This window comes from Amblyraja radiata, chromosome 6 (assembly GCF_010909765.2).
Source record: "Amblyraja radiata isolate CabotCenter1 chromosome 6, sAmbRad1.1.pri, whole genome shotgun sequence".
NCBI classification, from domain to species: Eukaryota; Metazoa; Chordata; class Chondrichthyes; order Rajiformes; family Rajidae; genus Amblyraja; species Amblyraja radiata.
In genome coordinates, this window is record NC_045961.1 from 49,239,287 (window position 1) to 49,256,162 (window position 16,876).

At 40.4% G+C, this 16,876-nt stretch overlaps 1 protein-coding gene across 2 annotated transcripts in view; it reads right to left on the reverse strand.

Moving 5' to 3' along the window:
* Positions 1-16,876, reverse strand: part of micu2 (mitochondrial calcium uptake 2) — a 301,355-nt gene that overhangs the window by 76,220 nt on the left and 208,259 nt on the right. The window contains exon 8 of one of the 2 annotated variants that reach the window (XM_033022750.1): positions 3,832-3,888. The exons of the other annotated variant lie outside the window; for it this stretch is intronic. Coding sequence (XP_032878641.1) covers positions 3,832-3,888 — 57 coding nt within the window. The remainder of the gene's footprint in view (positions 1-3,831; positions 3,889-16,876) is intronic. 2 annotated transcript variants of the gene reach the window in all.

Consider the following 16,876-nt stretch of genomic DNA (forward strand, 5'->3'; position numbering starts at 1 on the left):
GCACACTAAGGGCGATTTACAGTGACCAATTAACCTACAGCTCCCGCACATGTTTGGATTGTGGGTGGAAACCAGAGAACCCAGAGAAAATCCACGCGGTCACGGGGAGAATGTGCATGCACCACATAGACAGCACACGAGGTCGGGATTGAACCTGGGTCTCTGGCGCTGTGAGGCAACAGCTCTACTAACGGCCTATATAATAGTAGAGGAGCAGATGGGATAGAATTCTATAGGCATAGATAGGGCAGGCAGTCAAACCAGGATGGAAATGTCAAATACTACACGGCATAGCTTTAAGGTGAGAAGAGCAAAGTTTAAAGGAGATGTGCAGGGCAAGATTTTTTTTTACAAAGAGGGTGATGAGTGCCTGGAACACACAGCCAGAGAGGTAGTGGAGTCAGATAAGACAGAGACATTTAATAAGACCTTTAGATTGGCACATGGAAATGCAGAGAATGGAGGGATATGGATTATGTGCAGGCAGACAAGTATTGGTCTTAGCATCATTTTGGCATAAACATTGTGGGCCGAAGGGGCTGTTCCTATACTGTACTGTTCTATGTTCTATGAACAGTTAAGTGTTGAGAATAACACTTCTATAGAAGTGAGATACAGCGAGGAAACAAGCCCTTCGGCCCACCAAGTCAGGGCCGACCAGCGATCACCTTGAACACTAACACTATCCTACATACTAGGGACAATTTAACAACTTACCAAAGCCAATTAGCCTACAAAACTGTACGTCTTTGGAATGTGGGAGGAAACCGGAGCACCCAGAGAAAGCCCACACGGTCACAAACTCTGTGTAGACAGCACCCATAGTCAGGATCAAACCTGGGTAGACACAAAAAGCTGGAGTAACTCAGCGGGACAGGCAGCATCTCTGGAGAGAAGGAAAGGATGACGTTTCGGGTCAAGCATCTGCAGTTCCTTCTTACACAAACCTGGGTTTCTGGCACTGTAAGGCAGCAACTCTACCGCTCTAAGGCAGCAACTCTAATGCTGCGCGATTGTGCCACCCAAAAAAAACATATCAATTTTTTGTGTAGGAAAGAACTGCAGATACAGGTTTACACCAAAGATAGACACAAAATGCTGGAGTAACTCAGCGGGACAGACAGTATCTCTGGATAGAAGGAATAGGTGACGTTTGAGTCGGGATCCTTCTTCAGACTGAGTCTCCAGTGTTTTGGGTCTAACATAAATGTTTTTGTTATATTTGCATAGGTTCTTAACTTTGTCATCAGGCATTGCCTGATTCTTACTTTATGTTCATAAGGTAGTTTTAATATTTTAACTGAATCATTACAGTGCTACAAGATGGTATTTGCTGGTCACTGGACGTGCCTTCAGCTAATAGAAGGACGCTTGGTATTTGTACTTTTAACCAGTGCCATTCGCTGCAACAATAACCTTTCATCATCTTCTTTAATCGCAGAAATTGCATTAAATATTTGAATCCTTCATAATGGGTTTTAGTGAAATGTCATACATTTTCTAGGTGACAATACATCTATTCCCTTGTATTCTTTCTGATAGCAAGTTATTACTTACAGTTTACAAGATAGAATGATACGTTAAATGATTTATCAAAATATCAGGAACAGTTAGGAACATTGTGATCCACATCTAATAAAATTTTTGTCAGAATTTGCTTAAGCAAATGATCTTTGTGGAAGCTTGATTGAGTAATATTAACATTTTACAGATCATATTGAATGGCGGTGCAGGCTCGATGGGCCGAATGGCCTACTCCTGCACCTATTTTCTATGTTTCTATATATATATAGATAGAAAGGACTATTGTAATAAGATAGTGGATGTGCAATGATTACAAGAAAGAGATTAGTTAAAACAAATGTAGGTCCCTTGCAGTCAGAAACGGGTGAGTTGATCATGGGGAACAAGGATATGGTGGACCAATTGAATAACTACTTTGGTTCCGTCTTCACTAAGGAAGACATAAATAATCTGCCGGAAATAGCAGGGGACCGCGGGTCAAAGGAGTTGGAGGAATTGAGTGAAATCCAGGTTAGCCGGGAAGTGGTGTTGGGTAAATTAAATGGATTAAAGGCCGATAAATCCCCAGGGCCAGATAGGCTGCATCCCAGAGTACTTAAGGAAGTAGCTCCAGAAATAGTGGATGCATTAGTAATAATCTTTCAAAACTCTTTAGATTCTGGAGTAGTTCCTGAGGATTGGCGGGTAGCAAACGTAACCCCACTTTTTAAGAAGGGAGGGAGAGAAAAAACGGGGAATTACAGACCAGTTAGTCTAACATCGGTAGTGGGGAAACTGCTAGTCAGTTATTAAAGATGGGATAGCAGCACATTTGGAAAGTGGTGAAATCATTGGACAAAGTCAGCATGGATTTACAAAAGGTAAATCATGTCTGACGAATCTTATAGAATTTTTCGAGGATGTAACTAGTAGCGTGGATAGGGGAGAACCAGTGGATGTGGTGTATCTGGACTTCCAGAAGGCTTTCGACAAGGTCCCACATAAGAGATTAGTTTACAAACTTAAAGCACACGGCATTGGGGGTTCAGTATTGATGTGGATAGAGAACTGGCTGGCAAACAGGAAGCAAAGAGTAGGAGTAAACGGGTCCTTTTCACAATGGCAGGCAGTGACTAGTGGGGTACCGCAAGGCTCAGTGCTGGGACCCCAGCTATTTACAATATATATTAATGATCTGGATGAGGGAATTGAAGGCAATATCTCCAAGTTTGCGGATGACACTAAGCTGGGGGGCAGTGTTAGCTGTGAGGAGGATGCTAGGAGACTGCAAGGTGACTTGGATAGGCTGGGTGAGTGGGCAAATGTTTGGCAGATGCAGTATAATGTGGATAAATGTGAGGTTATCCATTTTGGTGGCAAAAACAGGAAAGCAGACTATTATCTAAATGGTGGCCGACTAGGAAAAGGGGAGATGCAGCGAGACCTGGGTGTCATGGTACACCAGTCATTGAAAGTGGGCATGCAGGTGCAGCAGGCAGTGAAGAAAGCGAATGGTATGTTAGCTTTCATAGCAAAAGGATTTGAGTATAGGAGCAGGGAGGTTCTACTGCAGTTGTACAGGGTCTTGGTGAGACCACACCTGGAGTATTGCGTACAGTTTTGGTCTCCAAATCTGAGGAAGGACATTATTGCCATAGAGGGAGTGCAGAGAAGGTTCACCAGACTGATTCCTGGGATGTCAGGACTGTCTTATGAAGAAAGACTGGATAGACTTGGTTTATACTCTCTAGAATTTAGGAGATTGAGAGGGGATCTTATAGAAACTTACAAAATTCTTAAGGGGTTGGACAGGCTAGATGCAGGAAGATTGCTCCCGATGTTGGGGAAGTCCAGGACAAGGGGTCACAGCTTAAGGATAAGGGGGAAATCCTTTAAAACCGAGATGAGAAGAACTTTTTTCACACAGAGAGTGGTGAATCTCTGGAACTCCCACAGATAGTTGAGGCCGGTTCATTGGCTATATTTAAGAGGGAGTTAGATGTGGCCCTTGTGGCTAAAGGGATCAGGGGTTATGGAGAGAAGGCAGGTATGGGATACTGAGTTGGATGATCAGGCATGATCATATTGAATGGCGGTGCAGGCTCGATGGGCCGAATGGCCTACTCCTGCACCTATTTTCTATGTTTCTATAGATAGAAAGGACTATTGTAATAAGATAGTGGATGTGCAATGATTACACTGAACAGTGAAGCATACTCAAAGGACTGAATGGCTTATCACCTCCTATATTTCTATGCTTTTAAGCATCTCAGAGGAAATGCTAATTTCTGAGTGAAACATGACTAATGAAGAAAGCAGATGACTTACAGGTGAAGCGTGTGCTCCTTGTTTGCACTCCTTCTTCCGTCCAATGATGCTCTGCAGCTGAAATCAGATTAGGAGACTCAGTATCTTAAAATGTTTCATTTTGTTTTTGCTTAATCATAGCATCGATAAAACAGCACTCAGAGATTACGTTCACATTCCAGCAAAATATGGGCAGGATTTCACACGGGATCAAAGAAACACAAAGATAATTTTCACTTTAGGATCCACGGATAAGATTCAACAGAACATTTTTGAACAGTAGAAACAAGGAACTGCAGATGCTGGTTTACAAAAGAAGACAGAGTGCTGGAGTTGCTCAGCAGGTCAGACAGCATCACAGGAGAACATGGGTCTGACCCAAAACATCGCCTATGCAAGTTCTCCTGAGATGCTGCCTGACCTGCTGAGTTACACTCATACCTTGAGTCGTCATTTTTTGAACAGTTTTGTCTTTTAAGATAAAAACAGAAAATACTGGAAACACAAACAGGTTAGGCAGCATCTGAGGAAAGAGAAACAAGAATTAACTTTTTAGGTTGGAGAACCTTAGACCTGAAATGATAATTCTGTTTCTCTTTGCTCAGACTCCCTGGCCTGCTGAGCGTTCAAGCCTTTTCTGTTTTTGTTTTGGATTTCCAACATCTGCAGTTTAAAAAAAAATATTTTTCACTTTGAGGATGTATGCAGTTTGATGAAAACATTACATTCAGCTATGTGTAAGGTAGTCTAAATAGGAAAAGCAGAAACCAATCATTTTTCAGCACTTTTCAAGACTGTACATTAAATTTACACTCAAACTCCATTACAAGGTCATGAGACCAACAAACTGTAAGTAATAATCTGCCATGAATATTAGCTGAATTGTCAAGGAAAACAGTGAACATTTACAAATGAATTTTAGTAGATGTTTATCACATAGATTGTGGTAATTTTATTTGTATGGACCCTAAAACAGAAATTCAACATTGATTGTCCTGTGTGTAATGAAGCAGGCGAATGGAGGAAGATTTAAACTGATCCCAACCCATTGGATATCCACCTGTTGCCTATTTCACAATGTTAGACATTGACACTCCAAAGTCAGGAGCCAGATATAAAGTTTCACAAAAGTGAACACATTTCCCTGGGATCCAGGAAGGCGAAAGGGATACCAAGCGCACCCACAATATTGCTACCATTTTAAGCACTTTGTAAGATCCATTTGTAGTTTTTAGGCGATGGACCATCGATCATCAATACACTAGTTCCATGTCCTACACACTAGGAGCAATTTACAAAAGTCAATTAACCTACAAACCCACACATCTTTGGGATGTGGGATGAAACCGGAAACCCCGGAAAAACTCACGTGCACACAGGGAGAAAATACAAACCCCACACAGACAGCACCCGAGGTCAGGATCAAACCTGGGTCTCTGGTGCTGTGAGGCAGCAGCTCTACTGCTGCACCACTGCACTGCCCTATGCTGGCCTTTCCAGCAATGCTCACTTCTTGAAAAAGAAACATTTTTTAAATAGAAGGTGCTCCATTATATTTTTGTTTCTGCCTGGGATATCTCTAAGTTTACAGTTTGTTTGGATATACCTGCGAAGATTCAAATGCTACACAAAATTGCTGGGGAAACTCAGCGGGTGCAGCAGCATCTATGGAGCGAAGGAAATAGGCGACGTTTCGGGTCGAAACCCTTCGTCTGAAGAAGGGTTTCGGCCCGAAACGTCGCCTATTTCCTTCGCTCCATAGATGCTGCTGCACCCGCTGAGTTTCCCCAGCAATTTTGTGTACCTTCGATATTCCAGCATCTGCAGTTCCCTTTTGAACAAGATTCAAATGCTGTTGGGTAGGAAAATTAATGCAAATCAAAATAGATAAAAAATATTTAAAAGGAAACCTTGATGTCTAAAGTCAAAAATGGGTTCATTCATAGAATGTTGAGAAGAACATTAATATTATTCCCCTCAATAAATTTTTACCCTAGGTTTCTCCTTTAATGATAATCACAAAAATGGTTAGTGACATTTTGTGAATTTCATTACATTAAAACATTTCATGTTCTGACTACACCTTATCTGCCTTTGCTTTTTTAATTGAGGTTAATATCTGTGCAATAAACTCATGGTTTTTCATTATAAAAACAAGGAAATTGTTGCAACTGCATGTATCTGATCAGATGCAAGCCTTTTACAACAGTTGCACCAGTATTTCAAATGTTCAATTGTACTGACGTGATATTGTTTTCAAAAGTTTACTGCTTTCATATGGAAGAAAAACATTTACTGCTATTCAGTTCCAGATTTCTGACATACCTTTCAATGAAAGTTGCACTTTTCCTCATTTGAGCAGCATTAATACAAAAAAGGAAGCATTGTTATTTAAACTATAGAATAACCATTGTGGTGTTAGATGATGTACCCTAATTGGCAAACGGATTTGTATGCATAGACATCTTAAAAGTTCATTTCATATCTTTCCAATAAACATTCATTTTCAAGCATTTCTCAAAATGTCTGCTTCTGTTTTAGATTTTAAAGAAATGTAGTTAAAATGGCCATAGGCTTTAGAGGAAATCCTATGATAGGTTATGACAGTAGACCTGCAATTGTAATCACCTGTCTCAGTAATCCAATTGTCTGCTACACAAATATATACGTACTTTTTTCATGCAAAGTAAAACCAGAAACATATCATATATCATGTCTATGTACCATGCTTTACATTCTCCTCAACCTACTGGTACTTCACATTGGCTTAGTGGCATAAACTATATATATTTTTTCTCTTTGTGTACGTATCCAGCTTCTCCTTAAATGTTATTTACCCTTTAAGAAAAATCAATATAATGTAGACTTTGAAAAAATACCGCACATCTTTGAAAGTATTAGATAATTTATCAGTATCTGTACATCAACTATTTTTCAATGAAGTGTAACACTTAGGTAAATTTAGATAAAGAAGTAAACTAGCTATTCAATGTTTCAAAAAGTTAACTGTAATCTTAACGACAAAATGGCAAATCTATTATAAATACCAAATATTTCTATCATCATCCTTTAACTCTGTAACTCAGGTTGCCAATTTGAATCTAGGAGGAAAAAATATTATGTAGGTCCCCAGTTGACTGAATTTTATTTGAGTCTGTCCAAACTCATATCATTCAGAGACTTACTGACAGTAGTGAGAAGTAACTGTCATCCTATTAATCTGCCTTAAATTGAAATCCAGATCCCAGTGGTTAAAATCAGTATTCACCATGCTACTTTTTAAATGATGAAAACATTTTCACAGAGCAAGTTAAGAACAATTAGCGCCATAGAATTCTCAAGGTTCAAATATGTCCTAATTGGAAAATATATATATTATTAACAATAATAGAATGCCAGAATAATCTTCATGGATTTATGAGGAGAGGCTCTGGTGAATACTTAGCCTGTTCTGCAGCCAACTTTTGTCACTCATTCACTTAAATTTGTATGTTTTTTGTGAAACTGTAAGGATACACTTATTCAGAGAAGCCTTGCAGACTCGGTCTCTTTGCTTTATAAAACAGAAGATCAAGGGTGATCTGTTGGGGGTCTTTAAGATTAAGGAAGAGTTTGATAGGATATCTGCAGGGAAAAAAATGTTTCCACATGTTGTGGGAGGCTAAAATTGCAGGCCATAAATGTAAAGGCAGTCACAATAAATCCAGAAGAGAATTCAGGAGAAAGGTTAGAATGTGGAACTCTCAGAGAGTGGTTAGCATGTGGAACTGTGATATGGGGAACAATTGAGGTGAATAGCATGAATCCATTTAAGAGGAAGCTAGGTATGTTCAAAGGGTTAGATGACAAGGGATGGGTGAAACTTGTGCAGTTCTTTCCATCCAATTTAATTCCACCATCTCCCTCAACTTTATAGGACTGTCAGGCTGCATTTGGAGTATTATGTGCAGTTCTGGTCAATCCACTACAGGAAGGAGGTGGAACCTTTGGACACGGTTTAGAAAAGGTTTACCACAATGTGGATAGACACAAAGTGCTGGAGTAACTTAGCGGTTCAGGCAGAATCTGGTGTAAAATTGGGTGACGGTTCGGGTCGAGACTCTTCTTCAGACTGGTAACTAGACACCTGGATTTGAGGGTATTACCTATAAGGAGAGGTTGGACAAACATCTTTGGATTTCCTGGAGTGTCGGAGTATATAAAATTATGATAGGTAGAGGTACGGTAGAACCTTTTCCCTCAGGGTGGAAATGTGAAAATGTAGAGGGCATAGCTTTAAAGTGAGAGAAGCAAAGCCTAAAGGAGATGTACAGGGCAAGTTTTCTTTTGGTGGGTGCTTGGAACATGCTGCCAGGAGTGATGATGGAGGTAGAAACGATAATGGCATTTAAGAGTCCTTTAGATGGGCACAGGGATATGCAGGGAATGGAGGGATATGGATCACATGCTGGAATCATGTTTGGCATGGACATTGTGGGCTGAAGGGCATGTACCTGTGTTAGACTGTTCGGTAGAACAATGCTATCCAAGAGGATTGGTCAAAGAACTGACTTGAAAACTTGTCATAAAGATCAGGACACCAAATTCATGATGTTCTGATTTTCCTGTTATTGATTTTAATGTAGCTTTCCAAAAAATCATTTATTTTCGTCAGCGATGAACTTTCATCTCGAGATTCTGACTGTAAAGGAGTTGGAATTACACCATTACACCTTACACCATTACGACTCCGGACTGTCAAAGCTGCCACAGCCAGACATAAAAACAGCTTTTTTTCCACGAGTAGTAGCTCTACTCAATAACCAAAAATCTGTATTTTGCTCATGTATTTTATTTAATTCACAAGTTTAATCGATAATGTTTTATTATTAATGTTTAATGTTTTATGTGTCATTCCTGACTGTCACTGTATGTCATGTTGTCACTTGTGGGCAGAGCACCAAGGCAAATTCCTTGTATGTGAATACTTGGCCAATAAACGTATTCATTTCAATCTACCTTCAGCTGATTGCTTTCTCAGGTTGACATTTCTCCACACTTTCCCTAACTTAACACCATCCATTCAAAAGTACCCACGTCCTCTAGCTCTTCAGTCAGGTTTGGATTACACCCAGATTTAACTCTCAATCCATACTGCGTAAACAATGGTAAAATCCATTTGTGCAGAAATTTGCTAAAGGTTAGCTTGGAAGTTTGGATACATCTCATTTTAAGGATTCTTCAGTCCATTCGGAATGTCACTTGTTCAAAATGATGAAGGAAACTTTGATGGCAAGAACCTGAATCTTCCTTGAGAACCATTAACAAGGTTTTCATTATGCATGCAATCCACGTTTACTTGAGGGAGTTAGTCGTTTTAATAAATATAGCACAATGCTTATTTCAATCAGAATGGTGAAATCTGGAAAGATGGAGTAAACGTAATAATTTATGACTAGTCATGGGTAAATAATATTGGAAAATTATTATACTTGTAGTGCATAACTTTCTTACAGCTGTTAACTTTGGACATGGTCATTAATATAGAGAGATGGTGGCACAAGGGCTATGTTGTGTAGTGGTTGGAGTCATTCTAAAATCCCGTGGAGGGAAATTGAAAATGCACAGAGTCTAAAAAAAGCTTTAACATAAGTTGGGACAGGTGAAAATAACCTCAGATGTTGGATTATTGCAAAGATTTAATCAATTCACTAAAATCCTTGGGGGAAGAAACCTGCCGTTCTTGTACAGCTACTCCAATACTCTAATCTTAAATGCACTTGCCAGTCACTAAATAGTTCAAAATCCCTTGCTGCAGTCTATGTCCAATACCACATTCTTGGCACAAATTGGAACATGAAATAATCCTACCCTTGCCAAGAATGACCATGTGAACTATGTGCACAGGCTGTATTTTGCACAGTAGCTCTGAGACCTAATGATCTCCTTTGATAGTCCCATACTAAACAAGATAAATTTACTGGTTAAATTTTGTTGGATCAAAACACTTGGCATTGCTGCCAAATATTTTGGTATTTAATAAAACTTTATCATGTATCACTCCATTTGTCTGTCTTGGACGGGTGCACGATAAGACTAGACTGTCTGTAACAGACTGCCATTTCTTTTAAATTATGTTTTTTTTCCCTTTGGGGAACGTATGAGCAATCAGACACTATGTGTAAAAAATCCCTGGAACTAACATTTTCAAATATAAATTCCAAATCCTTAGTAAACAATTATGTATTATAAATTGTTGTATATTTGGGGTAAATGCAATTAGCAACCATTTTTTCTACAGACTGCAAGAAAATATTCTGGCAACGTTAAACTAAAAAATGTTGATATCATTAGAACTTTATTATGATTTTCATTTTCCCTGAAAAATAGCAGCATTGAACTTTGTTTTGAACCGTTGTGAGAGACTCCAGTTGTAGTTAATTAAAGCTTCAGTTTATTTGATTTTAGCTTTTTTTTTTAATTGGCTTATAAAGATCTACAAAATGGGGTTCTGTGGCTTTAAAATTCCTTTAAAATTCCTTCTGGCTTTGATCCTGTAAGGGATAGATTTATGTCTGCGCAGCCAAGGTGGGCTATGAAATCATCCCACTGTGAAAATTCTTGATGAAACACTTAAGGATATAAATGAAGCTGCCTTTTTTAATGTCTGCTTTAATGCCTTGCTTTGCTCCTCAACTACCAACTCTATTAAACTAGCCAAAAGACTAACCCTGCCAGACCCTAATATATCATATTCATGGGACTCCATAATTCCAAACCCATTGAATTACACAATGCACCAGACGTGATCTGTACCTGAAGAATTTCAAGCTTAGGTTGTCATGGTTCTGTGATGTGTTTTACCGTTCACTATCTTACCCTTTAAAGAAATAAAATTAAAAAACACTACAAATGGAACAAAAAGCAAGTGGAAAAGAAATTCCAGTAACTTAATCTACTGTGAATTTTGCTGCTGCCTGTTTTTAAAAAAAAAACAGCTTAGGAGTAGTGCCACTTCAATATCTAACCAGTTCCGCAGACTTCACTTCTGAGGCCAGCCTCATCTCTTAAATGGTTTTAATTGTGCTGCAAGTGTCTGAATGTCATGGTAATTGCCTGTAGCCTTGAAAGCATCGCTATCACTGATGATTCCACCTAGCTTTCCACCTGCACAAGGACAAACATTCCTCAGGAAAAACAGAACCGTTTAGAACAGTTAGTACAATGTACAGTTAGTTGAGAAAGAAAGGTACAATGGAAATAAGGTAAAAGTAGAACAATTTTGTTGTGTTAATCACTTCTGATAATGCCCAATATATTTAGTTAAACAGTTTGAATCACACCATAGCTTCAAATTACAACTTGCCTCCAGTTACTAAAATGCAATTAACCCTTTGCCATTTAAATGTTACATGTAGGTTCCCCAATTAAAAGTGGGAAAAAGTCCAAAATCAGCTCTGAGCTTAAAAACAAACCAAAGCAAAAGCAAAAAAAATTCCAGACTTTGTAGAAATGTCTGAATGTGATGTCAGTTAGGTTGACATGCTGAAGATTTCTGGATTGGAGATAAATACCAGTTAAATTGGTCAGTAAAACGAATGAACGGACCTTGTGAATACATGTCAGTAGAGACTACTTAAACCTAATTCTCCCAAATGCCCTGAAGTTTAACTCTTGAAACAGATTCCACATATCCATTCAGTACTTCAGTTAAGGTCAAGACTGGCTAATTTCAAGTCAAGGAATTGATATACCTATTATATTTTTCTTAACTTTCCATGTAGTTGGTACATTTCTGGAAAAATTGGTTGACAGGACTGCAAAATAACCACTACAGCTGTTAGAGCTATTTGGAAAGGATTTAAAAGCATAATTTTGTCATTTGCCTTTATAGATTAATCCATGTAAATTTTACTTTAATAACATCCTGTGACATACAATTGATCATTTAATTGTGGCAAAACCATTATACATAACTGGAAACACTGTTTTTATTTTTCTCTTTTGTTTCAGAATAATTCATTACAAATGGTGCAGACAGAAACCAAGTCTGAATACTTACTGGGAGGCTGAACATAATAGGCCTTCAACTTTAGTTTCAGCTCATGCACATAGGTAGGGATTGGCTGTGAAGGCTGCAGGGAGGTAGGGAGGTGTTGGCTGGAGAACCACATTCCTTTGGACATCACCCTTGACACTATATCATCTTAAGCTTTACAGTTTATACTGACACATTCATTTACGCAGGAGACATAGAAATAGCTTTTGTGTTTCGTAACCCAGTATTGCTCGGAAATTTGTTGAGAACCTGCATGTGTGGTAGAAATTAGTTTTTTTTGGCATTGACACAGAGTTGGAGTAAAAAATATACTTAGACTAGATGTAGTACATTTTTGAAGTCTGATGCTCATGCTTTGATGAAAGGAGGGTGGTATGAAGACCATACAATATGGCTGAACTAATTTGTTTGCTAATATGCTAATTTTCTTCCTGAATCAGGATCATGCCAGGATTTTTTTTTCCTGTAAGACCTGCATACAACAATTCAACTGAAAAAATTGTATCAAAACTATATAACTGTACAAACAAGAAAATGAATAGATTGATATAATGCATTTTTCACACAATGAGATTAAGAGATAGTTTAATTATTTAAGCATTTCAACTCTCTGACAATGGAAATCAATGATCACATATATGGAATCTCATTCTTTCAGGTACTCATCAACGCTTGAGATTTTTTTTAATGTCAGTGTCCAAATTTTATTTTATTACTGTCTCTCTATTTCTATTTTTGTTCGATACTGGAGTCAATCACTCTAATTTGTACAATTTGTACTTGCAATGTAGAAACAAAGAACTGCAGATGTTGGATTACAAAAAAAGACCCAAGTTCTGGAGTAACTCAGCGGGTCAGGTAGCATCTGTGGAGAACATAGATAGGTGACATTTTGGATCCAACCTGTAGATTGGTTTATGCATGACAACCAATCATAGTACAATAGCATCACTAACCCCACCCTACTGTACGATTTATATTAACTCCCACTTCCTTTACTGCTCAGTCTTGGAAGCGTTTATGATGTTCTGACAACTAACAACCAGCTGTACCGCTATAGTTTGAATGCTGATTAAAGATCTTGGATCTTAGATTGTATGACTCAATTATTTACATGGTGTCAGTCAGCTTGGGTTAACCCACTGCTTCTGTATATCGGGTTTTATTTTATTTTTATCAATTTATTTTCTGCTCTACGATGGCTCAATCTTGCAGAAAGCCTGCACAGCTTATCTTCGATTCCGACATCGGTGAGCGATTACTGACTTTCGAGATTGATTACCAACACTACATGAACATCGTCCACCGAATGAACCAGACGCTGTCAAAGCTTCCCTTCTACTTAACCTTGCGGGTCCCGATGCCACGATGAGGGCTCGGACTTTTGAATACGCCCCTTCAGTCCTCGACGCCAACAACCAGGTAGTTACACCTGCAGAATCTGTAAACAATCCTAATGTTTTGCTGCGTAAATTTAGTGAGATTTGTGATCTACTCTTGAACCATATTTTAGAAAGAGTCTGATTCTTTGCAAGACGCCAACTTCCTGACGAGCCAGTGGAGAAATTCATTTGCGATTTAAGATACATGGCCCAGAGGTGCCGCATTGAGACAATGACTAACCAGCTGATAAGAGACATATTAGTGTCTGAGATGAATGATCAAAAGCTACGATTAGAGTTACTGCGGAATCCTAATTTAACACTTGATGAGGCCGCGCATGCCTGTCGTTTGGCTGAGCTTGTCGCACCATTAAACGAGCAGCGTGAAACAGAAACAAAATCTATCAACTTGACTGGATTCACCAGACCGCGAGCACCGACAGACAACAGAAAATTTATGACTGAGGCCCCTCGACCTTCTAATCGGGGATTTGCTAATGAACCTCCCAGGAGATGCCTTAACTGTAAATATCTACACAATAAGCAAGATATATGCCCAGCTTATGGAAAGTCTTGCAACTACTGCAAGAAAATGAACCATTTCTCTGCCACCTGCAGGGCCCGTGGAAAGAGACCCTCTAGTTTAAAACCTAATCTGTACATGTTACAGCAAGACGACACAATCTCTGCCTCTCAGTACCAGCTCGACTCAGCCCCCGAGGAGAGTCCAATTAACTCACAAGGGGAGTCAACCATGTATTCACTCCTGCACACAGCTGGTAAGATTCTCGATCCTACAGTTCAGATGACAGTCAATAATAAAAGCTTCAAGGCCAAATTAGACACGGGAGCAAAAGTGAATGTAATGTCTGTAAACCTTTACAACAAGATAAGAAATAATGAGGCCTTGATTAAAGACAACTCTACTCTGCATGCTTACGGGGGGGCGGGAGTTCTGATTCCACTGGGAAGAACCACCTTTAAATGCGTGCTGAAAAAGACCACAAGGAATCTGACCTTCTATGTTTTGAACTCTAACTCTGTGACTCTGTTGGGCAACCACGCATGCCAGGATTTGGGGCTGATTTCCTTTGGCCAGTCGGTCCACAAGCTACTGATATCAATGGACCCAATAAAAGAATACCCTGATCTGTTCGATGACAAACTGGGCAAGCTGCCTGTGACCTACAAGATATCCACTGACCCCAATGTTGAACCTGTCGTCCATGCACCACATCGTGTGGCACATGCCATGAGGGACAGGATTGAGGCTGAACTAAAAAACATGGCCTCCTTAGGCGTGCTAGAAGAGATCAGTGAGCCCACTGATTGGGTCTCCACCCTGGTTGCTACTTTCAAGAACGATAAAGACGACTCCGCGTGTGCATCAATCCGAAAGATTTGAACTCTGCCATCAGGCGGCCTCACTATCCTATGAGGACTGTCGAGGACGTTGAGGCACAGATCGGACGAGCTACAGTATTTTCCATCCTCGATGCAAAGAGCTCCTTCTGTCAGGTACCGCTGGACGATGAGTCGTCAAACCTCACCACATTTGCCACTCCATTTGGCAGATTCAAGTTTCTAAGAATGCCATTCGGCATCAACTCGGCCAGTGAGGTCTTCCAGAGGAACATGGAACTGCTGTTCCGGGGCCTCCCATGTGCCATCATTGTCGACGATATCTAGGTGTATGGCAAAGACACACCGGAGCACGACCACAACCTAAAGCTTATCATGGACCGGGCACGTCAGATCAACCTGAAACTCAACCCTAACAAGTGTAAGTTCAGGGTTTCAGAGGTCACCTACGTTGGTCATGTGTTCACTCCTGACGGTCTCAGGCCGGATCCGAAGAAAACTGCCGCCATCACAGAGATGTGCTCGGCCTGCAGCGATTCCTGGGTATGGTGAACTATCTTGGAAAATTCATACCAAACCTCAGTGAACTGAGTTCGCCCCTGTGACAACTAACTAGAAAGGATACTGCTTGGTCCTGGTCCCAGCAACACCAAAAAACATTTCACGCTTTAAAATCGAAGTTGACCAGCGCACCAACCCTGACATTCTTCGACCTGAAGCGCCCTGTGACAGTTACCTGCGATGCCTCACGATTCGGGCTCGGCGCAGCCTGCCTACAATCATCTGCCGATGGTGCCTTGCGCCCTGTCTCCTATGCCTCCCGACACCGAACAGCGCTACGCGCAGATCGAGACGGAGCTGCTGGCCGTCATCTTTGCTTGGATCTTAGATTGTATGACTCAGATGATCTTGGATCTTAGATTGTATGACTCAGTTGTTTACACAACCCATCTTCAGACTGATAGTGAGAGGGGAGAAAATACTGGAAGGGAGAAGGGTAGGACAAATCCTGGCAGGTAATAGGTAGGTACAGAGGAGAGGGGGTTTTGATAGGCAGATGGTTGGACAAAAGACAGAGGTGAAGAAAAAAAAGATGTAAAACAAAAGGATTGATGAGCTGTGATAAATGTGAGGTTATCCACTTTGGTGGCAAGAACAAGAAAGCAGATTATTATCTGAATGGTGTCAGATTAGGAAAAGGGGATGTGCAATGAAATTTGGGTGTCCTTGTACATCAGTCACTGAAAGTAAGCATGCAGGTAGCCAATAGACAATAGACAGTAGGTGCAGGCGTAGGCCATTCGGCCCTTCGAGCCAGCACCACCATTCAATGATCATGGCTGATCATCCACAATCAGTACCCCGTTCCTGCCTTCTCCCCATATCCCCTGACTCAGCTATCTTTAAGAGCTCTATCTAACTCTCTCTTGAAAGCATCCAGAGAACTGTCCTCCACTGCCTTCTGAGGCAGAGAATTCCACAGACTCACAACTCTCTGTGTGAAAAAGTTTTTCCTCATCTCCGTTCTAAATGGCTTACCCCTTATTCTTAAACTGTGGCCCCCAGTTCTGGACTCCCCCAACATCGGGAACTTTTCCTGCCTTTAGCGTTTCCAAACCCTGAATAATTTTATATGTTTCAATAAGATCCCCTCTCAACCTTCTAAATTCCAGAATAAACAAGCCCAGCCGCTCCATTCTATCAACATATGACAGTCCTGCCATCCCGGGAATTAACCTGGTGAACCTACGCTACACTCCCTCAATAGCAAGAATGTCCTTCCTCAAATTTGGAGACCAAAACTGCACACAATGCTCCACGTGTGGTCTCTCTAGGGCCCTGTACAACTGCAGAAGGACCTCTTTGCTCCTATACTCAATTCCTCTTGTTATGAAGGCCAACATGCCATTCGCTTTCTTCACTGCCTGCTGTACCTGCATGCTTACTTTCAGTGACTGATGAACAAGGACCTCCACATCCCGTTGTACTTCCCCTTTTCCTAACTTGACACCATTTGGATAATAATCTGCCTTCCTGTTTTTGCCACCAAAGTGGATAACCTCATATTTATCCAGGTACAACAGGCAGTGAAGAAAGCAAATGGCATGTTGGCTTTCATAGGGAGAGAATTTGAGTACAGAAGCAAGGAGGTCCTACTGCAGTTGTACAGGGCTCTGGAGTATTGTGTGCTGTTTTGGGTCTCCTAATTTGAGGAAGGACATTATTGCTATTGAGGGAGTGCAGCGTAGGTTCACAAGGTTAATTCTTGGTATGGAAGGACTGA